We start from the raw sequence: 23,449 nt of genomic DNA, 5'->3' as shown, positions 1-23,449 counted from the left end.
TAATATTTGTATTTTTGTGAGACCCCTGCCTTGGTAGCTGCTATTTAACGAGCGGATGAATAAAGCTTGTCATCATTCGTTAATATTACCCAATTTCGTGATCGTTATATACTGCAGGTAAAAGATAATAAAATTGTGGATTGAGGAAGTCTAAAGGGTGACCGCGTCCGTTATATACAGGGCCGTTATATACAGGTTTGACTGTAGTATTTCGGCGGCAAACAGTGATTGTTTCAAGCCATTCTTGTGTAACCACGCAATGACACTATCTGCAATAGCTTTTGGCGTTCTTGTCGTGACGCATTGATCTTCTAAAAATTTATGGGGAAATTAGTAAGTACTGATTCGTTCCGTTAGACCCACTCTATGTAAAAATTTGAAATAGTACTTACCTCCATTATCTGTCAAAAACGCTAAAGATTCAGCAGAGGCGGCAATCGGGGATTCCTGCGTTCCGGGTTGGGGTTCGCGTGGTTTATCAGAAACTGTACATTCTCTAATACTGAGACTTAAGAAAACTCATAGCAAATTTTATTGATAACCGTTTAATTAAGGAAGTTGTTGGTGGTGGCTTTTTTTGCGAGCTTGTTTATATCTTTTGTTGGTTTTGTTTCGATAAATTGTAAGATAAACTCGAATCGATAATTTCGATATTTATCGATAAAATCGATAGCGCTAAGCGAAAAATCGATAATTATCGATTACTCACAACGAAACCTGTTATAGATGTTTATCGATTTTCGATATCACTAAGTTTTATCGATTTTATCGAACGCTATCGATTATCGATTTTATCGAGTGACTACCCCGGGCATATATAGTTAGATTAGGGAACGCTCGTAGTCCGTCACTGGTAAGGCATTCACCTCGTTCGAGGACTAACCGGTCATGGTGTTGTATTCCTGTGCACGACTTTTTACTTTCACAGAGATGGGTCTTTATTAAGGTCAATGAGGGGAAGTAAGACGAACGTTTCACTGCCTATGGGCCAGGGCTAAGCTATTCTCCCATCTATAAAGGTGTCATGTCCAAAATAAATAACGTCATTTCGTGCCATAAATATGCAGCCAAACGTTCCCACTGACTGTAACACGCGTAAGGAGGAGGGGGGGAGGGGGGAATAGTCAGTAAATCGTTGGATAGGGGTGTGCCGCTGGGACAATGAAATCTCTACCCTATACTACACCCTAACCCAACCGTATCCTAAACTACGCACCAACCCCCTACTTTATCTCAGACTAGCTATTTTCAATGCAGAACCTTTATCACTATCTTTATTACTATCGTAATCCAACATACGCTAACTGAACCAATATCTTACAAAGTCACAGCTGTTGCAAGAGCAAAAACAACTTTCTTAATAACTTGTACCTGTACATTTACAACCAAAACTGTTTTTCCAACTTTTAACAGAACTTTACAAAGTCGCCAATTTGCCAGGATTTGTAATTCTGTTTTATATGTGAAGTTCTCAGTTACAAGTTTCAATTTCTATTATAGAACCCTGGGTAAAGAACTCTACCCTAGACTAAATCATTTATACACTGGCCACATTCGCGAAAAATTGTACTCTATCCTAGACTTAACTGCCTGAAAACCATACCCTTCACAACGGCACAAACACAGAGAGTCTGTATATGGGATTGCCCCCTCCCCCCGGATAAACTGTTTGCACGTTAAAGGCATAATGAGACAATTCTACAAAAAAATATATATATACAGGACTCAGGAGAACTCTGTTTTTAAATTACGCACCGCCCCAAACGTAATCACCACCTCCAATAATTGTGTCCCCCAACAGAGGAAGCTACGCACATATTTCTTCATACTACCCAAAGGTATGCAATAAAATGCTTGCAAATGTTTCTTCGCAAGTCTGAATTAAAATAACATTACTTTCAGCTTCAATAAGAGCCACATCATCTCATTAAAATTCTGGCTTACTTTTCAGTTAAACCAAATCATGGAAAGAACATGACAACAATAAGAAGAAGACTGAAAATATATTTATTGTCGTGCCACTGACGCCTTTTAAGGTGACACATAATGTTCTTGGAATGCTTGAGGATTAACAATCTACAAATCATAAATCGTCAATCAAGTTTTTAACTTCTTCATAAATTAGCCTGCAAATTTTCTTGAGAACTTTGACAGAGCTTTACAAATAAATGAAATTGTCAATTCAGCAAATTTCATTCTGAAACATTTCTGAACTGCCCATAGGTTCACCCAGATATAAGCCTCTGCACCCCACCCACCCCACCCTGCACCCAAAACCCTTACAAAGTATTTAGCACAGGCTTGTAACCACGATCATCCACATGTATCCAAACATCTGTGTTTTCAAGTCAATATTCATGTTTCAGGGACATGTCATTGCTATTTGTGGCTTAGAACATATCTCTTTGCAATTTTAAGCCTGCATTAAACAGCGAAATCTGTTATTGTACAATAGTTTAATAGTCTTTAAAGGTCGTTCTATTTTCTGGTTTTCAATCTTCCTTGAGCGATCCAGTTATTAATATATAACTGATCTTTCTTTGTTTCCTAATCCTCTTCGGATGAGCTTTCATCATCACCATCGGCAATATCTGGCATGGGAAAGCGCAAGATAGCTGCAACACCAGATAACTGACCAAGCTCTGTACACAAAAAATGATATTATATTACTGTCAAAATAGAATTTTTTACACTGAAGCACCTTCTTGTTTACATACGTTTTGGCGAAAGAATGAATTTCAACCACCCCTCAAATCTTTCTTGAAGAGCTCAAATCTTAATAAAGCCTGTTTTCTGGGTTCTTTTCAACTCCCAGTTCACTCTCACCTATCAAATGTAATAACCAATGATGAAATTGTGTTTTGCATTCATCTCAATTAAAATAGTGGCTTTCAGCCTTGAATTAAAATTACCCAAACGAATGAGTTCTTCAAGGTTTCGTGGCCTGAATGTTATCTTCTTGAATATCCTCTAGTGAAATCTTCCAAAAGACTCACAGTACATCGCAACCGGCCAGAGGAGAATTTTAAATGTGAAAAAAGTAGGGGTATCTTGGCAGTTTCTTCGTTTTGTGCAAATGTGTTTTCTCTGTGCACAACGACCGGTCAGATAGATATTCCTGCAAAAAAGGCTACGAAGTAAAGTAGAGTAGTCAACTAATCTTATAAAATCATACGGGGTTTCACGGAAGGAAACATAAGAAAGTTATAACAACCCGTTTGTTTTTCTTTTGAGCGCACGCAGACTACTAAAGCTTTCGTTCCCAGTGCGCGTCCGGGCGTAATCTACTTTTTAGAGATTGATTGAACTGTAAAATTCTGATAGTAAGCACATTTTCTTAAACTAGACTAAAAAAAGTGTGTACATACGTTCCCCAGAAACATGCAGGCTTGAAAACACCCTGAATAACAAGAAGAAAAGGGCATATAAGTCATATCAACTAATCCTAAGAACAGAGAGAACACAGAAAGCTCATTTAATGGGCATTTTCATGTTAACCTGACATCACCACCATTATCTTTGACATTTTCAACAAGTTTGACATATCTCTTACGAGTTGGCAAATCTGTTGACCTGAAAGAACAACCAACCACATTTATTAACATCTTATATCAATTATCTATTGAATTTCTCCATTTCTATTGATCCAGAACCTTTTTCTTTGCGACGACGGACTGTTAAATGATTAAAGAAACATTTTCTGCTTGGTTTCCCTAGTGGTCCAAATTTCGAAATACAGACTGCTAAGATGAACTGGTAATAAGTCATTTTGCCAAAGCTTGGTTGCATAGGTATTAAAATATTTTTCCGTAGTTAAATGACATCCTACCAAATTATTGCTTTATGACACATGTAATTTCTGCCAGTGCTTTATTGATCCAGAGTTTGTAATTCACAAGCGCACCAGAATTACAACAGAGCCACGAGAAGTCAATCCAAATGAATATTGACCAATGAAAATCAGTTGTTATCGATGGAAATTCAGTGGCAACAGCTTAAATCAATCATGTTCTGGCAGTCATGGCATTCCTCTGGCCTTGATTAGTTGTCAATTGGCATTCATTGACAACAATTCTCACTGACTGGTTATACTGGTTAGACTGGATATACTGGTTATACTCGTTTTTTTCCATGTGTATCGTATTTACTTATAAGGAGGCTTGTAATTGGGCTTGATACAGGATGTCACTCAATACTATGGAGACCAGAGTAAGCTCCATGTGTATGGGCCAGTTGGGCTGATACAGACTTAAAAACTCTTTTAAAAGATTATATGACATTTTGTTTAACAAGACCATGTGATATGTTTTCAAGGTAAATGTCCTAACCTGAAAAGTTCATCTGTCACAAGAAGAGTTTCAACAGCCATTGCTTCATTTGCCCTCTCGATATGTGCCATACTAAAGGTACAACAACACTGACTCCAACACAACAGTAATATTAGATGATTACACAATGCACTTGGAAATAAAACCAATTTAAAAAAAACGAAATTGCCAGTCATCATTTTTTATTTTTTAGAATTACTGTACAGTACTGTTTCTGGCTTGTGACATTGCCAGCATATAGGTACGAATGGAAATTGTAAATTATTATGACAAATGACATTTAGCCAAAGTAAGTTAAATTCAAGGTGTCATTATTAATGCCGTAACACTACAAACTTGTAGATGTAGATTTCTCCTTCACTAACATGGCAAGGAGGAAAGAACTGTAAGAGAGAAGTTCAGGATCTGCTTGGCAAAACCGCCACCCTATGTTGCTTTGTGACTTTATTTATACCTTAACAGCATTACTTATCTAACTTGCACTTCATCAAGTTAGCAATATCATCTAGCCTTAGAATGCAGAATGCAATATAATTCTACAGTATGATCTAGTGAACAAACCCATAATAAGCTCTCTCAGGCTCTGTTTGCAGCATTGTGAAAAAATTATCCAATGCTTTAACTTCAGCAGCCGCCTGTAATAGTTAAAAAATCGTAGTCGGTGGAGATTTTGGAATATAATAACTATTTTAATTCTCTGCCACCCCGACCCCTGCTTATAGCTTGTTGACCTGGTATATCACCTATAAGGGACTATTCTTCAACAACTCTTAGATCTGGATTAGCAGCCCCTTTGCAGGCATTACTAAGAGGGTTAAGAAGTCTAGAATCTAGAGTCATGGATGCCACCTGACCATTACATTGTGCAGGGGTTTGGTTGGTAAAGAGCAGCTCTCTGAAAAGATCTGAAATGAGCATAGAAGTGACAGGTGGAGAGACAAAGAAAGTGAACATTTTACAGCTACTGTATGTGACCATTTTAGTGTTTGCTAAATCAATACACAAATAACACCCTCTCATCAAGTGAAGATGTACTTTGATTTAATTCCCCACCCTACCCTTGCTTTTCCCCATTTAAACCATAGTTAGTAACTATGTTTAAACAGAGTTACATGCAATGACATACCCAGGTAATTTGTCTGTAGACCTGACAAAGTGAAAAAATCAATTTAGGACTAGTCAATGAAATTCACAAAAAAGGAGCTATTTACCTTTGTGTCTGCAAGCTTTGCAGTAACAGCTGGGTTGGCAAGAACTTCTGCACATCATGTTAAACAATGAACAAAAAAAAAACACACTGGTTACTGAAAAGAAGAGAACTAACTCAAAGCTTTCAATTCTTTTTGTAATTTCATGTTGGAAAAAAACCCAGGAGTTTTCTTCTGAGCATAATCTCAAGAAAGGTAATGAAGTTACCATAAGAGGCAAAAAGAAAGTCTTTTGATCTACCTTGCAAAGAGTTACTAACTTTACTACAAATGGCCTGCTCTCATCTAGCCTTACAGCTTGGTTTGAAGAGCAGTAAGGAGGTCATACCTTGGGAGTCCCACCAACATGAAAAAAAAACCTCTCTTTTGCTTTTTTATGTTCCTCTGTTTCCTTCCCTGGCTTATGCTCAGAAGGACATTCAGGAGGAGGTGAGGGTTCAAATCCCATTGAGGTCAAAAGAATATTTCTCTTCCTTAGGTGCTCCACTAACACTTAGAGGGATATTCATATTACCTCAGAGTTTACTCTCTTACTCTAGCAGTGTTGTATAACCCAACACTGTGTTTGTAATTGTACCTTCATACAAAATGGTTAGGCTGGTAGCCACTACCTAAACCAGTGCCAGCCTCGTTCCTTGGTATTCTTGTTCGTTTTAGTGACACCACTGTTAATGATAGAGCCCACCCTACTGGAAAATTGTAGGCACCAGGCTGTGGCAGTGCTTGATCAGATGTATATACCTACCTTTCAGGGAATGTTTGTGGCCTGAAGAAGAATGAGCCTAACAAAACAAAACAAAAACTGTTGGTATTTTTACTGTTTAGAATTATTTTTATTTATTATTTAACGAAGTCTTTTGACACATACAGTACCTATTTCTATCTCTATATTACCATCAGTTCACTTGGTATCACAAGAACTAGAATTCATACAATCATTTTTCCACTACAATTTGGACACTACTATAATAGAGCCACTCAACTCTGGCTCTCTGCCTTATTAAAGAGTTTCATCACTGTAGTGGCAGTGTTACTCTCCTTACTCTTTCTTATTTCTTTGTCACAACAAATCTCCTTACCTTATTGATTTTAAAGGCTTGTTTACAAGGACAGAGGGTTACCCCAGCAAGTGGGTTACCCTAGCAAGCAGGCTACCCTAGCACTCACACATTTCCTCTTTTTTTTCTCTGTCATGTTTACAAGGCAGCCAGGGTTACCCAGGTAGGTGGGTCACCCTATCTGCATGCTAGGGTTACCCCAGCAGGCAGGTTAACTTTTTCCCTTGTAAACACTCCAGGTAGGGTTAACCTGCCTACGCAGGTTAACTTTCTAATTGTTTCCAGATGCTTTGAGTGTAACCACGCATCAAGTTGTCCCGGGTTGTAGGGTTACCTTACCTGTGAAACTCCAGGCTATCTTTTGCCCTCCAGCTAGGGTTAACCCGCTAGCTAGGGTAATCCTCCCTTGTAAACAGGCCCTAAAAATAGTGCATAAATGTGCATACATACTTACCAAAAGAAATTTTGATTTGTTCTCTGGGATCGACTTCCAGTCATTCTTTACAGCTTGCTGGAACATGTAGTCACAAAATTGATCCTGGAGTCCAATCAAAAGTAATAATAAATACCTACATTTTAGTGATGCACACTTTGCTTTAGGTTAACTTACATAGCATTCACCATTCTAAGACCTAAACACCGTAAAAATCTGATACTACATAAGGAGTAAACAGCATGGTAATAAAATGTGTTTAATCACCATACTCTTACTGTCCGTAGAGAAGTTGAAATAAAAACCAGATCCAGTAATTTACATTAATTAACACAGAAATTGAGAAACTTGAAATTCTATAACTGACCTTTACAAAACCAGGACTAGCAACAAGAATGCACTTGAGGACTACAGAGTGAAACAGGAAGTAAATGTACTCATTAAACTTGGTGTCAGACAGACACTTATAAAAACAAAGTAATTATATCATGTTACCAGTATTGATCAAACTTTATTTAACTTACAACCCACATGAATTGCAGGTTTTCATTTTATTTTGCATGAATCTGTAGATTTTAAGAAAAACTTCATTAAATCTACTGGTTCCCACTTTTCTCTGGAACACTTTCACATTTGGTTTGTTTAAATGTCTTGTGATGGTTAAAGATACAAGCAAACAGTAATTAAGGAAGGAAAAAAACATCTTGCGACATTTTACAAAAGAGTTGCAACTTTGCATAACTGCGATGATCAATCATGTCTTCATATCTTTCTCCACAGTTCAAATATATATTATGCAGCCCACTGCTGGTGAAGAATACAAGTGAACATATGAAAGATCATATATTTGAACTGTGGAGAAAGATATGAAGACATGCTTGATCATCGCAGTTGTGAAATTGAAGCCTGAAAAAAACATTCAGGCCTGAATGGGATTCGATTCACCATCTACGGATATATTATGAACTCGCAAAGTGACCAGCTCCCAGATGGCTTGATAGCTCAGTTGGTAGAGCACTGCACCAGTATTGCAGAGGTCATGGGTTTGAATTCCATTCGGGCCTGAATTTTTTTTCAGGCTTTAATTTCACAACTGCTTTAGTTGTGTGCATAACTGTGATGATCAATCATGTCTTCATATCTTTCTCCACAGTTCAAATATATGATCTTTCATATGTTCACTTGTATTCTTCACCAGCAGTGGGCTGCATAATATTCTCTAACTTTGGCAGCCCTGTGGCTTTGACAAGTTTTCACATATTTGCACCGAAATTCTACAAGCATTTTGAAAACTTAAATCATATCCATCTGGCTTTCACACATTTGCACTTAAATTCTACATGCATTTTGAGAACTTGATTCATAAATATTTTAGATCTTGCACTATAATGTGGACTGAAACTTTACTCCATTCAAGCGTGTAGCAGCTGAGGTGAGAAAAGTTATTCAGAAAAAAGCACATGGCGGTGGCGGCTCTGACAGGCTTAAATTCTGGAAGACTTAGTATTTTGAGAATTTAAATCAAACAGGCTTTCAAGTATTCAAACTATTATACCACAGGCAAAGAAATTTCTAAAATGTGATTGGCTAAGACCAGTAGTATTTAAGCCAAATTTCAAATACCTAAAAAATTACGGCCAGTTTCCATGGTAACTGAAATATTATTGTTTCTAATTTTAAAACAATGGTGGATAGATTTCCCGATTGTGATGCAAAAGAACTGCAACAGTTTAAGGACAGTGCCTTGCTTTGTTAGTGTGCACACGTTCTGCGCATCATGCAAGGCACGGTTTAACTACCACACGTGCGTTGGGGTTGACGTTGATGCAATCAACTACGCTACCAAGTACACAACTAAAATGAAAACAAAATTTTCCTGTTGTGATCAAGTTTAATAAACCTGTACTTAAAACAGGAACACCAGAATAGCAGCATATTGCTAACTACTGTAACTGTTAACATCTTGAAGCTGAAAAACTAGGTGTTATTTGTCGAAAACTATACTGAAATCCAATTGTGTACATGTACCTGCAGATGGTGTGGTGTGCATGCAAAACAGGTGGGAGATATGCAAATGTTTTACTTACTGGGAGGTGACAGGAAAAAGTGTATTGCAATACAAAGTTAACAGACATGCAAAATAGACCACAATAACCTCAGCAATTTTACATCCTTAGGCTACACTAGTCAATATTACACAATATTATTGTACATGTATATTATATACAAGCATGCATACCTACCCTCAAAATTAAAATGCCGGAGAATGCCCTGGATTATGGCATCATAAAACCTAAGCAACCCCTGTTCAACAACAAAATATCTTGCATGTTATTAATACCAGTGACAATCATAATCTTCAAGCTAGAAATTAATTAAGAAAACTTCAATGGATCACAGACATCATAGGATAATCAACATTACTTTTATCCTTGTGATAATTTAGAAACCTTTTTGATATAGATAAAAATTGATTTTCTACAAAAATATGGCAATAATGAGTGCTGGCTATTATACCAGTGACACTTAAATTATTCATAATTACATTATAATCATCATCTTAAGACAAGAAAACATCTTATCATAAACTGAAACTGAAACTGACCTTATCATGTTGACTACAGAATCCTTTTCTTTTCCTTGGAATATTCATATCAATTTTAGCTCTAACAATTGTCATACTTGAAGTGACTAAAAAGATGTGACACAGGCCTGAAGAAAAAATGTGTAGCAATTGTAATGTAAGGGGGTTTTTATTTTTATATTTTATTTTTTTTAATTCTCAAAAACCACAGGTTTCTTGTATTGAGTTTCTGACTCTAAAACTTCTATGGTCCTATATAAAAGATGTTGAAATGAAATGTCAAAGAAACCTGTATTTAAGTGCATCATTTAATATTTCAACCATTGTTTGGTTTGAACATCATTCAGTGGCTATTTTTCCAGATTATTTTGGTAAGCTCACCTCAACACTGTGAGAGTAAACAATGGAGGCTTTGGCATTTAGTTCTGATAGAATGCAACATTAGTCATTTTTAATTTAACGACTTCTTGTTGAGAGATTTCTGGGAAAGAAATCACAAATGCTCAAAACTTATCTTTGACAATAAGGTGACCATCAATCAAAATCTAGCACTGCAATTGGGTAATTGTGAATTTTAGAAAACCTTGTTGGGTGGCTTCAGTAAGTGGGGTTGCACTGTAAAAAAAACTTTCTATCATTGAGTGTGAGTAACTTTAAACATAATTCAAATAGTAACACCTACCTTCATGAAGTAAGATGGCTCCAAGATCTGCATGCTGTGCTGGATCACAAGCCATGTCTAGGGCACACAAAACATTATTTTCTACAATATTTACCACAAACTCCTATTATCTTTCACATTTGATTTGCTAAGAGTAGCAGTAACACACAAAGGAGTCATTAAGTACTTTAATTTTTAAAAAAACATTTCTTTGCAACATTTCTAAATTTTAAAGCAAAACTGCCTTGACCAAGACCATTTCAAAATCATTTCCATAAGATGTAAATTAAAGCAGTTTTGGCACACAGTCTGAATTTTTGAAAGTGTCTATACATAATATTATATGTGTGACGAGTGTTTGTGCGTGTGTGGTTTCAAGATTTATTAACAAGACAGAATCTCAGAAACAACATTTTGTTTAATTTGTTTTATTTGCTCTGTTTACTGCTGACTGACTGTTAAAGTTTAGCAGTGACCTCAATTTTCATATATAGTTGTATTTAAATTATCATTTGAGATGGTGGGTAAATGCTTTATCTATAAGCGAAGTACATGTAACTATTATAATAAATAAATTAGATTTTCAATTAAACTTACCCACTCTTTCAAGAGCTATAATATCCCAATATTCTTTGATCAAAGTAAATTTCCTATTCAATTCCAGGTCTATTGTATGATATGCGCCCATCTGTTAATCATGAAAAAGAACACAATTATAATGCACTGTTGGTTAATAACACATTCTGTCTAAACTTTGTTTTCCCAATAAAACTGGGCATTACCAAAAAATATTTTTGGTTGATTGTTTTATATTTATCAGATATCGGTATCACACTGGTATTGCAGAGGTCATGGGTTCGAATCCCGTTCTAGCCTGAATTCTTTTCGGGCTTTAATTTCACAACTGCTTAAGTTGTATGCATAACTACAATGATCAATCATGTCTTCATATCTTTCTTCACAGTTCAAACATATGACATAGCATATATTCACTTGCATTCATCATCATCTACAGGTGTATTATGAACTCACAACGTGACCAGCTCCCAGTTGGCTAGTTGGCTCAGTTGGTAGAGCACTTCACCAGTATCACAGAGGGCATGGGTTTGAATCCCATTTAAACCTGAATTTTTTCATGCTTTAATTTCACAACTGCTTAAGTTGTGTGTACAACTGCGATGATCAATCATGTCTTCATATCTTTCTCTCCAGTTCAAATATATGATGTTTCTAATCATATTATTCACTTGTATCATGAGTCTTGTTCCATTCACCTTATCAGGCAGTTTATCAAAAGCAAACCATGATACTCTGAATAAATACTTTGGGAAGCTTATAAATATTTTTGCACCTACCAAAAGTTATTACATCAGTTTAGATAGGCATATGAAAAGAGATGAAGTGATGGCGTCATTACGAGTGGTTGTGTGCTATTTCGCACTGTTCACTTTTGCTATTTTCTACATAAAAAAGCAAGCCTTCTGCAGTTCAAACGCGCTATACAATATGGAGCAAAGCCAAGATTTACAAGAAACCTTTATCTACTCTTCACTTTGGTCCTACCACCGGATAAATGGAATTGGGCATCGAACATCGAGAACTTCGCTAATTCAGCTCCTGCTTCTCCTATCAGGCGATATCGAAACTTGTCCTGGACTGATCGACAGGTGTGGCTCATGCTTAAAAGCTTTGAAGAAAAGACAAAGCAGGATGGTTTATTCGCAATGTCATTTGAAGTTTCACCTGAAATGCTTCTGCTCCGATGATAGCGGAGTCATCTGCAACTCTTGTCTGTTTAACAAAAACACTCAAGATGGAGCTGACCAAGATCAGCAAGAAGATGCTCAACGATATGTCATCCCTGAACTTAGCGAGCTTCTCTCTAAAAAGGGCCTTAAAATTCTGCATCAAAATATTAGAGGTTTATTGGCAAACAAAAGTATCATCTGTCAAATCCTGGATGGCTTTAGGAACATACACATCTTTTCAGTCAGTGAAACACATTTATCCACCGAAAGCGAAGCCAAGGTTCAAATTGAAGGTTACACATTTATTGCAAAGTCAAGGGCTTCTGGTCAAAGTGGAGGTGTTGGTGTTTATATTTCTTCATCTATTCCCTTTCAAAGACGAATGGATCTCGAGCAAGAGGATATTGAATGCATCTGGATTGAAATTTTATTTCCTAAATCCAAAAGTTTTCTAGTTGGAATTATTTATCACCCTCCGGATTCTTCTAAACATCTGTGCAAATTTTAATTGCAAATTTGAATCTATGCTTTCGACAATATCAGCTGAAAACAAGGAATGTATTCTCTCAGGCGACATTAACTGTAATTTTTTGGTGTCCTTGGATCACAAAGAAATGAAATCCATTCTCACCTATTTTGGTCTGAAACAACTCATTACCAGCTCCACCAGAATTACGTGTGAGTCCAAGACCCTAATTGATGTTATTTGCAGCAACGTACCACATAACATCTCTTTGGTGAAAGTAATTCCAGCTGGCCTGAGTGATCATGAGCTCATTGGATGTGCTCGCAAGCTAAACAATGTTAAGTTCAATCCACGAATCATTACTTGCCGAAATTTTGCTAACTATGACCCAAAGCTATTTTGCGAAGAGCTAAATTCTGCGAATTTTGAAGAAGTTTATTCATCTGTCAGCATAAGTGAGGCATGGCCCTCTTTTTGTGACATACTGCAACAGTGTATCAACAAGCACGCTCCTTTAATCTTAAAGAAGGTCAAAGGCCGACTATGTCCTAGGCTGGCCGGATGTCAAAAAAGAGATAAATCTCAGGGACGGTTTGCTCAGGAAAGCCCGCCGTACTTATCAAGAAAACGATTGGTCTTCTTATAAACGGCAACGCAACAGAGTCTCTGGCATTGTTAAAAAATGTAAAAGCAGATATCATCGCGATCTCCTTAAAGATTGTGCTGACTCTCCTGATAAATTTTGGGCAGCCATCAAGAAACTCTATCCTACCAAGTCACCTTCTGATCAAGGTTCGGTGTTTGTGATAAATGGATTGAAGTCAACTGACAAAAGCTTTATTGCAAATAGCTTCTGCAAATATTTCAGTTCCATTGCCAGATGTCTGAAAAGGAAATCAATCTTACTCTGTGACTTTGTCTGGAGCAAACCTGCTGAAGAAAATCTTCCCAAGCAATTCATGGAAAGTCAGTTTACTTTTAAAGCTGTGAAAGAATCAGACATTCTTAAAGAGCTAAAAAATCTTAAGCAGAAAAAAGCATCTGGACTGGATAATTTCCCCCCAGGACTGCTCAAAGACGCTGCCTATGTTTTAACTATGCCTTTGCCATTTATCATCAATTTATCTCTTAAAACTGGAGTTGTGCTTAGTGAGTGGAAAGTGGCAAAGGTGATCCCCCTATACAAATCAGGGTCTCTGGCTGAGATTGACAATTACAGGCCTATCTCAATTCTCCCTACTTTGTCAAAGATCTTGGAGAGGATAGTCTACAAGCAGCTGATGGCTCACCTAGAGCGTCATAGTCTACTTTTGAGTACCAATTTGGTTTCCGTCCGAACCACTCAACGGAACTAGCTGTTACTTACTTCACTGATCTCATCAGAAAGGAGGCTGACAGTGCAAAGGCAACAGGAGCAGTTTTTATTGACTTATCAAAGGCATTCAATACCATCAGTCATTCCGTTTTATTGAGTAAACTGTCCCGTTATGGCATATACAATATGGAACTTCAATGGTTTACTGATTATTTATTCCATCACAAGCAGATCATTCAATTTCATGGTGTGCTTTCTGAACCAAATCCAATTAACACTGGAGTTCCTCAAGGAAGTATTCTTGGGCCCCTCCTTTTTCTCATCTTCTTTAATGATGTGCATAGTCCCCTTTGTCATTGTAAGATTATCACATACGCTGACGTAACAGTGATTTTTACATCCTCAAGTGATATTGATGCGATACAAAGCAGCCTTTCACAGGACTTAGATAATCTCTCTAACTGGTTTTGTGATAATGAACTTATTTTTAATCTGAAGAAAGGAAAATCTGAGGTGTTGCTGTTTGGTACCGGTAAGCGGTTAAATCTGTTTCAAGGCTGTCAAGTCAAGTTCTCAGTCAACGGTTTTCCCATCAACACCACTACATGTTATAAGTACCTCGGCATGCATCTGGACCCGACACTTAATTTTGAAACTCATTTTCAAAAAAATTACAAGAAGGCAGCAGGAAGAGTGAACCTCTTACGGTGCATCCGTTCCAGTATTGATACTTTTACTGCCCAATGCTTGTATGAATAGATGGTTTTCAAGTATAAAATGAAATTGCAATTTTCAATTACAAGGCAAAAATTAACATGCAGGTTGGTTATAAGAGAGACTGTCTTAATTTTAATGTAGTGCAAGGAAACAGCTCTTGGTAGGAAACAAAGGTAAACAAGAAATTCCCACCTTAACATACTGGTTTTCTTCCACATTGCGCCCTTTTATTCTCAACATACATGCTTGAGTGTCAAACTCAATCCCCTCCACAGCTATCGCCAGAGTAGTTCGTACTTTATTGCTACTTACTGATCCTGTAGCAGACTCTGTTTGGACTCGCCTGGCAAATAATAGAAACAAGTTCGCATCACTAAATGCACAGAGTTTTTAATGAAAAGCACCTAAGGCCTCACAGTGCCAACTTTTTTCATCACATTGGCTTAGTCTGGGTACAAATGTCTCAGTACTTTCCTGTGTTAATTAAAAGAATGACATCTCTCATGTTGTAGACATTTGTCCAGCCATAAACTTACTTATTTTCCAATTATTTACTGCCATTTTAAGGTACAAGTACTCATATACTACTAACTTACTTTGAAATGTTGGGTATCCTTTGTTGAAACAGAGAAACCCGGAACTATGCCTTTGTGTACTGTATTTAGACTCTTCAAGAGATGTCACTTATTTTAAAGTACATGGGGACACACAAGAAGTAGCCAGGGATATACCTTATGGTTGATACAATTGCCATAATGAAAGAGTTTTTATTTAACAAATAAAGAAGCCTAAGCTGTGTATTACACTGTGATAAAACATAACAGGAATTTCAGAACACAAGAGAAATGTAGAAAACATGAGCCGCAGACGAGTGGTTTCTACATTTCTCGAGTGTTCTCAAATGTCCAGAGTGTTTTATTACAGTGAAACACATGGCTTAGGCTTCTTTAAAAACAATAAAACACACTTTTTCTATGTTTTATACTCTGACAAAACATGAGTTTTTGACTAATCAGAGCACGTGCAGGGTCCTATCTATATTATAATTATCTATACAGTTGTGTACATGTCAGTGATGCACAACTTGTAGCAACATTTTCTTAACTGCTATGGAGTAATGCCTCAACACAAATTTAAATGTGAAGGGACCCTTGGGCAGTCTTATTTCTGCTAAGGGTCCAGAAGCATCTTCCTGGAAAGTTGAGAAAATCGCAACATCCTAATACAACATTGTTTTTACATTCTTCAACACTTACAGACATACATGAATTATAATGCCACTGTCAAGTCATTACCATACCCAAATTCACAATCAGCCAATCAGAAGCCATATCTACTGTCTTGATATCCATTGATATCAAGTCACTGACATGATATGGCTACAATATCTTGGTCAGTTGAGCCAGAGTGGTACATAACGCCAAGGTTTCTGTAATCACATATACTTTTTATCGATCAGGTGATTAGCCTAAAGCCCATCCCCCAACCCGCAGGACCAGGGGCTCTACTTCGTCAGGCCTCAATCTCTCTAACAATACGGTACGCTGAACTCACCAAGGACTGGGTCAACACCAGCATGTTCTGGTGTTACAAACATTTCTGTTTGCATATTCCCAAATAGAAAATAGCACAAAGTTGAATAACACAAATATACTTTTAGAGGGGGCTTACAGAGTAATATCTAAGTCTCAATTTTTTGTGTTCACCATCTTTACAACACATACCTGTTTATTATTATTATTATTATTATTATTATTTATTATTATTAGTCTTCTTGCTGTGCACAGTTAACTAGAGCTTATTAACTTCACACTTTCCATTCAGAAAAATGCATGCCATGTTTTCAAATCAGACTACATACAATCAGCTTCATTACACTGATAACTGCTTATAAGAATTCACCAGTTCTTTACACACTCAGGTCAAATCAACATGTACATTTAAATGAGAAATAGATTTGAGAGACGAGCTTTGACATACACAACATGTTCAGCTCGTATCTTTCCTGTGAGTAGTAATGTACTTTGCTCTTCTATTCATAACAAAATAATGTTGATCAAATATGGCTGATACCAGTACATGAGAGCACAGTTTAAACTAACCTGATAGTGGTTGATTTAAGACGGTCACCAACAGCTATAAGGTTGTATGCATGCCACATGTCTTCAGCTTCCTCTGGTACTAAGACAACAAACCTAAAATTTACCAATAATTAAGTATTGAGAAATTTAATATCATTTACTGTATGAGGTAATACAGTAAACTAAGCATCAAAAATGAGTTCCACTAGGATTCTGTAACAAACATACAGAAGTGCAGGCAATAGTTCTCTCTCTACCTTTCACTGTCTGCCAGTTTCTTTCTTTAAAAACATGAAGTCATGAATAGACAGAAACATGCACACTTTTCTGTCTGTTTTCAAGTCTTTCCACCAGAGATCAGGTATGTAATCCATATGCTCAACCTATATTCATTTGTGAAGGTCAATTAATCAACATGACACGAGCGTGGGACAAAGAAAAATTCTGAGTCCCCGACAGGGAATCGAACCCATGACCTCCCGAACACCGGGCGGGCGCTCTATCCACCAAGCTACAAGAACTCATGGAGAGTGAGGCCATTTAACTGAGTTCATATATGACAGGTGTCCTGCATACTGCTAGAATCGATGCTATCGAAGTCACCGTGAGTAGTGATAAATTAATAAAGATGGTGACTTTTAAGCTCGGTAAGGAAATGTGAAGGTCAATTAATCAACATGACATGAGCGTGGGACAAAGAAAAATTCTGAGTCCCCGACAGGGAATCAAACCCATCACCTCCCGAACACTGGGCGGGTGCTCTATCCACTGAGCTACGAGAACTCATGGAGAGCGAGGCCATTTAACTGAGTTCATATATGACAGGTGTCCTACATACTGCTAGGATCAACGCTATCGAAGTCATCGTGAGTAGTGATAAATTAATAAAGATGGTGACTTTTAAGCTCGGTAATGAAATGTGAAGGTCAATTAATCAACATGACACGAGCTTGGGACAAAGAAAAATTCTGAGTCCCCGACAGGGAATCAAACCCATCACCTCCCGAACACTGGGCGGGTGCTCTATCCACTGAGCTACGAGAACTCATGGAGAGCGAGGCCATTTAACTGAGTTCATATATGACAGGTGTCCTGCATGCTGCTAGGATCAACGCTATCGAAGTCATCGTGAGTAGTGATAAATTAATAAAGATGGTGACTTTTAAGCTCGGTAATGAAATGTGAAGGTCAATTAATCAACATGACACGAGCTTGGGACAAAGAAAAATTCTGAGTCCCCGACAGGGAATCAAACCCATCACCTCCCGAACACTGGGCGGGTGCTCTATCCACTGAGCTACGAGAACTCATGGAGAGCGAGGCCATTTAACTGAGTTCATATATGACAGGTGTCCTGCATGCTACTAGGATCAACGCTATCGAAGTCATCGTGAGTAGTGATAAATTAATAAAGATGGTGACTTTTAAGCTCGGTAATGAAATGTGAAGGTCAATTAATCAACATGACACGAGCTTGGGACAAAGAAAAATTCTGAGTCCCCGACAGGGAATCAAACCCATCACCTCCCGAACACTGGGCGGGTGCTCTATCCACTGAGCTACGAGAACTCATGGAGAGCGAGGCCATTTAACTGAGTTCATATATGACAGGTGTCCTGCATGCTGCTAGGATCAACGCTATCGAAGTCATCGTGAGTAGTGATAAATTAATAAAGATGGTGACTTTTAAGCTCGGTAATGAAATGTGAAGGTCAATTAATCAACATGACATGAGCGTGGGACAAAGAAAAATTCTGAGTCCCCGACAGGGAATCAAACCCATCACCTCCCGAACACTGGGCGGGTGCTCTATCCACTGAGCTACGAGAACTCATGGAGAGCGAGGCCATTTAACTGAGTTCATATATGACAGGTGTCCTACATACTGCTAGGATCAACGCTATCGAAGTCATCGTGAGTAGTGATAAATTAATAAAGATGGTGACTTTTAAGCTCGGTAAGGAAATGTGAAGGTCAATTAATCAACATGACACGAGCTTGGGACAAAGAAAAATTCTGAGTCCCCGACAGGGAATCAAACCCATCACCTCCCGAACACTGGGCGGGTGCTCTATCCACTGAGCTACGAGAACTCATGGAGAGCGAGGCCATTTAACTGAGTTCATATATGACAGGTGTCCTGCATGCTGCTAGGATCAACGCTATCGAAGTCATCGTGAGTAGTGATAAATTAATAAAGATGGTGACTTTTAAGCTCGGTAATGAAATGTGAAGGTCAATTAATCAACATGACACGAGCTTGGGACAAAGAAAAATTCTGAGTCCCCGACAGGGAATCGAACCCATCACCTCCCGAACACTGGGCGGGCGCTCTATCCACTGAGCTACGAGAACTCATGGAGAGCGAGGCCATTTAACTGAGTTCATATATGACAGGTGTCCTGCATGCTGCTAGGATCAACGCTATCGAAGTCATCGTGAGTAGTGATAAATTAATAAAGATGGTGACTTTTAAGCTCGGTAAGGAAATGTGAAGGTCAATTAATCAACATGACACGAGCTTGGGACAAAGAAAAATTCTGAGTCCCCGACAGGGAATCAAACCCATCACCTCCCGAACACTGGGCGGGTGCTCTATCCACTGAGCTACGAGAACTCATGGAGAGCGAGGCCATTTAACTGAGTTCATATATGACAGGTGTCCTGCATGCTGCTAGGATCAACGCTATCGAAGTCATCGTGAGTAGTGATAAATTAATAAAGATGGTGACTTTTAAGCTCGGTAATGAAATGTGAAGGTCAATTAATCAACATGACATGAGCGTGGGACAAAGAAAAATTCTGAGTCCCCGACAGGGAATCAAACCCATCACCTCCCGAACACTGGGCGGGTGCTCTATCCACTGAGCTACGAGAACTCATGGAGAGCGAGGCCATTTAACTGAGTTCATATATGACAGGTGTCCTGCATGCTGCTAGGATCAACGCTATCGAAGTCATCGTGAGTAGTGATAAATTAATAAAGATGGTGACTTTTAAGCTCGGTAAGGAAATGTGAAGGTCAATTAATCAACATGACACGAGCTTGGGACAAAGAAAAATTCTGAGTCCCCGACAGGGAATCGAACCCATCACCTCCCGAACACTGGGCGGGTGCTCTATCCACTGAGCTACGAGAACTCATGGAGAGCGAGGCCATTTAACTGAGTTCATATATGACAGGTGTCCTACATACTGCTAGGATCAACGCTATCGAAGTCATCGTGAGTAGTGATAAATTAATAAAGATGGTGACTTTTAAGCTCGGTAATGAAATGTGAAGGTCAATTAATCAACATGACACGAGCTTGGGACAAAGAAAAATTCTGAGTCCCCGACAGGGAATCAAACCCATCACCTCCCGAACACTGGGCGGGTGCTCTATCCACTGAGCTACGAGAACTCATGGAGAGCGAGGCCATTTAACTGAGTTCATATATGACAGGTGTCCTGCATGCTGCTAGGATCAACGCTATCGAAGTCATCGTGAGTAGTGATAAATTAATAAAGATGGTGACTTTTAAGCTCGGTAATGAAATGTGAAGGTCAATTAATCAACATGACACGAGCTTGGGACAAAGAAAAATTCTGAGTCCCCGACAGGGAATCAAACCCATCACCTCCCGAACACTGGGCGGGTGCTCTATCCACTGAGCTACGAGAACTCATGGAGAGCGAGGCCATTTAACTGAGTTCATATATGACAGGTGTCCTGCATGCTGCTAGGATCAACGCTATCGAAGTCATCGTGAGTAGTGATAAATTAATAAAGATGGTGACTTTTAAGCTCGGTAATGAAATGTGAAGGTCAATTAATCAACATGACATGAGCGTGGGACAAAGAAAAATTCTGAGTCCCCGAGAAGGAATCGAACCCATGACCTCCCAAACACCAGGCGGGCGCTCTTTCCACTGAGCTACAAGAACTTATGGAGAGCGAGGCCATTTGTTACAATAAATGGGACTAAGATTGTTGTTACAATCTGGAATAAGATAAAGGTGGCACTGACACACCCTGTAGGTGTGTGCAGCAGGACCCATGCCTGCACTCAAGCTTAACTGATAAGGGAAGGGTGAAGTGGAAAAAAACTACAGTACTAAAATACTTAAGTCTCAGTGATACAAAACTGTGAGAACAGGCAATTATGTAATAAGGCCTGATAAGGCATAACTTTGAATCAATGGTAAATAGAGTATTTTCAACAAAAAGAGTACAGTAAACTACAATATACAAAACTGAATTCGCAGCAATACGCGGTAAGCTGTGCAGAGTGAGAGCAGACATTTGTGCAGTTATATATAAAGACCTCATAATTAAGGTATAACTTTGAACTTTAACATGGTTCATTAACGTATGCAGTTCATGTTGTGAAGCTCGGACATGTCATGTGTAACGACACTATTGGCCAATATGTTGACCAAGTATCAGCTGATGTAACAGGTTTTGTTTTAACGTGAGTCAACATGTGCTGATGAAGCACAAATTAATATTTCACAATGCTTTGTGGCATAAGCAATACCTTGATTTGTTATAGAACGCCTTAAATCAAGTACATATGTTACTTCCACTTGACTATTGATCAGTAGAAACTAACTATACTATTGAACCTGGGTCTCACTTTTTACAGGGAGGTGGGGTAGTTGTGGGTGGGCTCGCTACTTTTGTGGGGTCAACAGAGGTCACAATTTTTTTACCTAACTTTCGGAGATGTACCACCAACATATATCTTTGACAGTCAAAGGATACACCACTGACAGTCGACCAATTAATGTCGCCGACTGTTGATCACAACGTAACAGTCAAGGTGTCAGCTGGTTGTCGATTGACATACTGACCAAGTGTTGACTGATAGTGCAAGTGTCAACTGACGCTCTACCAACTTGAACAACATGTCGATCGACACTTGACCAACTCTCGGTTGACATGTGGACTGAGCATTGGCCAATACATCAACCGACACTCAGTCTTGAACATATTGACTGATACTCGACCGACAGATGTCTTAAGTACACATGATCTGCTTGGACAAGAGCAGTTCTATGTAAGACTCCATAATCATTATGCACAAATTATTTCTCCTATATGACAAAATTAGAGTTTTGACCACCACTGAGTAGATGGGTGAGCTGTCCTATTTTGTTGCATATTTAACACAAATATATAGCATACACTTGTAACGCATTAAGTTGTCAATTCTATTTACAGGTAAATTATGATTAACACATCCATCATCTCAGGATTAAAACCCTTGTAAAAAGCCACAAGTCACATGTTTAGTCAAACAAATAAATATTAATTATACAGTCTGAATTGTGACCCTTCTGAAGGGACTCTCGCACAATTCTGCATACATTACCTCCGAAAGAGACAGCACAGAAAAGCTTTTCAAATGGGTTACCAGCGACCACAAGGTTGCCACAAGGTTATCGGTTACCAGCCCACTGGTCGATTAGCCCCAAGTCGGTTAGCCCCCAACCAGAAGGCGATTATTCACGCTCAACGAACGAAACATAGACAGTGTTTTCCACTTCTAGTTAATTGGGAGCTAGGATAAACCGTTAGCGGCTAATCGACTCGAATCGGTAAGATGATGAGGCTAGTTACGAAAGCGAATACTGCGAAAGCAACTCTTGAGCTTTTTCCAAATATTTTATGAGTTATCTCGTACAACTACAGTTTGCTATATATAAAACCATCACTGTTACAAAATTAAGCTAGTTACAATAGATTTACGTACAGGTTAAAAAAAAAAAAAAAACATCTTTCATATTGTGGACTGTTCAACGCTTACCCCGAGCTGTCTTTCTCGAAACTCTTCGCCACCAGCTTCATATTTCAGGAAATAGATCCTACCGATCCCCACAAAAGGCTATAAATTTCAAAGGTGATGAGACAAAAATTATCCAAGCTCTGTTCGCCATCTTGGTATTGCACACTAGAGCCAGTCCTCCCCGATATCGCTAGTCCTCGTTACTGTAATACCAGTGTCACAGTGATTTGGGTATCCCCGTGTTTTGGGTACCCCCGTACCCAAATCCCTAGTGTTTTGGGTATCTCCAGTAGGGATACCCAAAACACTGAAAGTGTTAAATACCACAGACTGGGGCAAGTGAAATCATGCATAATTCTGCTCAAAAACCATTTATATTCTTACGAAGCTTTGTCTCAATAAATAAAAGCTTTCTTAATCTTGATATAAACACATAACGTCGCTGAAAATAATCGCAATTTATAACAGACTGTCTGATCCTAGTCCGCATTTATAACGACATACAAAATCATATTCACGCGCCAAAGCTCCGTGTATGAATATGCGCTTAGTGCCTATCGACAATCCTTGAAATGCACGTCATTTTAAACAAGAAAGGCGTATTCTAAACCTCGGATAGTTCGGCCATTGAATAAAATCAATATGCGAGCGGGCACACTGAGATACGGCCGTCACGCAACATGCCGGTCTCAAGCTGTGACTGCCCTCTGCGTATGTTGCCCGTCTGAAATAAACTTTGTCTCAGACTTGTTTATTTATCGCTCTTTCCTTGATGATCTCTCCTATTACTTCCCTTTGTAATGTGCCTGCTTCTTATTGTTTCTTTGATTTAGGGTAGCCAAATCTAAAAGGCAAAGCAAACTTACAAAGACGAAATTAATTCTAATGAGGAAAGGACTAGATCAAAATGCTGAACTGTAAGGGATACCCAAATCCCTAGTGATATGGGTATCCCTTTCTAGGGTGTTTGTTTGTTATCGTTTCTTTACTTCAGGCAGTCAAATCGACCGAAGATTAAAAAGGCAAAGCAAATTTTCAAAGGCGAAAGGCCTTGAAGGGGAGAAAGGACAAGAAATGCG

General features: G+C 38.5%; 1 protein-coding gene across 5 annotated transcripts; it reads right to left on the bottom strand.

Annotated features, from left to right (window-relative positions):
- Positions 1-1,111: 1,111 nt before the first annotated feature.
- LOC145462425 (protein pelota homolog) lies at positions 1,112-22,573 on the bottom strand. Of its 5 annotated transcripts, none has more exons than XM_081445954.1 (16): positions 22,392-22,572; positions 16,621-16,699; positions 14,711-14,861; positions 10,870-10,960; positions 10,294-10,350; positions 9,633-9,739; positions 9,271-9,331; positions 7,395-7,435; positions 7,049-7,132; positions 6,282-6,318; positions 5,540-5,586; positions 4,890-4,963; positions 4,329-4,400; positions 3,499-3,573; positions 3,369-3,400; positions 1,112-2,642 (listed from the first exon to the last, which is right to left on the bottom strand). In XM_081445954.1, exons 2-16 carry the CDS (start codon positions 16,677-16,679, stop codon positions 2,548-2,550), a joined length of 1,083 nt encoding a protein of 360 aa, XP_081302080.1. In that variant the 5' UTR covers positions 16,680-16,699; positions 22,392-22,572; the 3' UTR covers positions 1,112-2,547. The 5 variants fall into 5 exon arrangements, 4 of the variants coding, with proteins under 4 accessions (XP_081302080.1, XP_081302079.1, XP_081302081.1 ...); XM_081445953.1 differs by having other exon boundaries at positions 16,621-16,713; positions 22,392-22,571; XM_081445955.1 differs by lacking the exon at positions 1,112-2,642 and adding an exon at positions 2,657-3,118 and having other exon boundaries at positions 16,621-16,713.
- Positions 22,574-23,449: the final 876 nt, after the last annotated feature.

This window comes from Orbicella franksi, chromosome 12 (genome assembly GCF_964199315.1).
Source record: "Orbicella franksi chromosome 12, jaOrbFran1.1, whole genome shotgun sequence".
Taxonomy (NCBI): Eukaryota; Metazoa; Cnidaria; class Anthozoa; order Scleractinia; family Merulinidae; genus Orbicella; species Orbicella franksi.
This window is presented reverse-complemented; position numbering and strand designations above follow the sequence as displayed.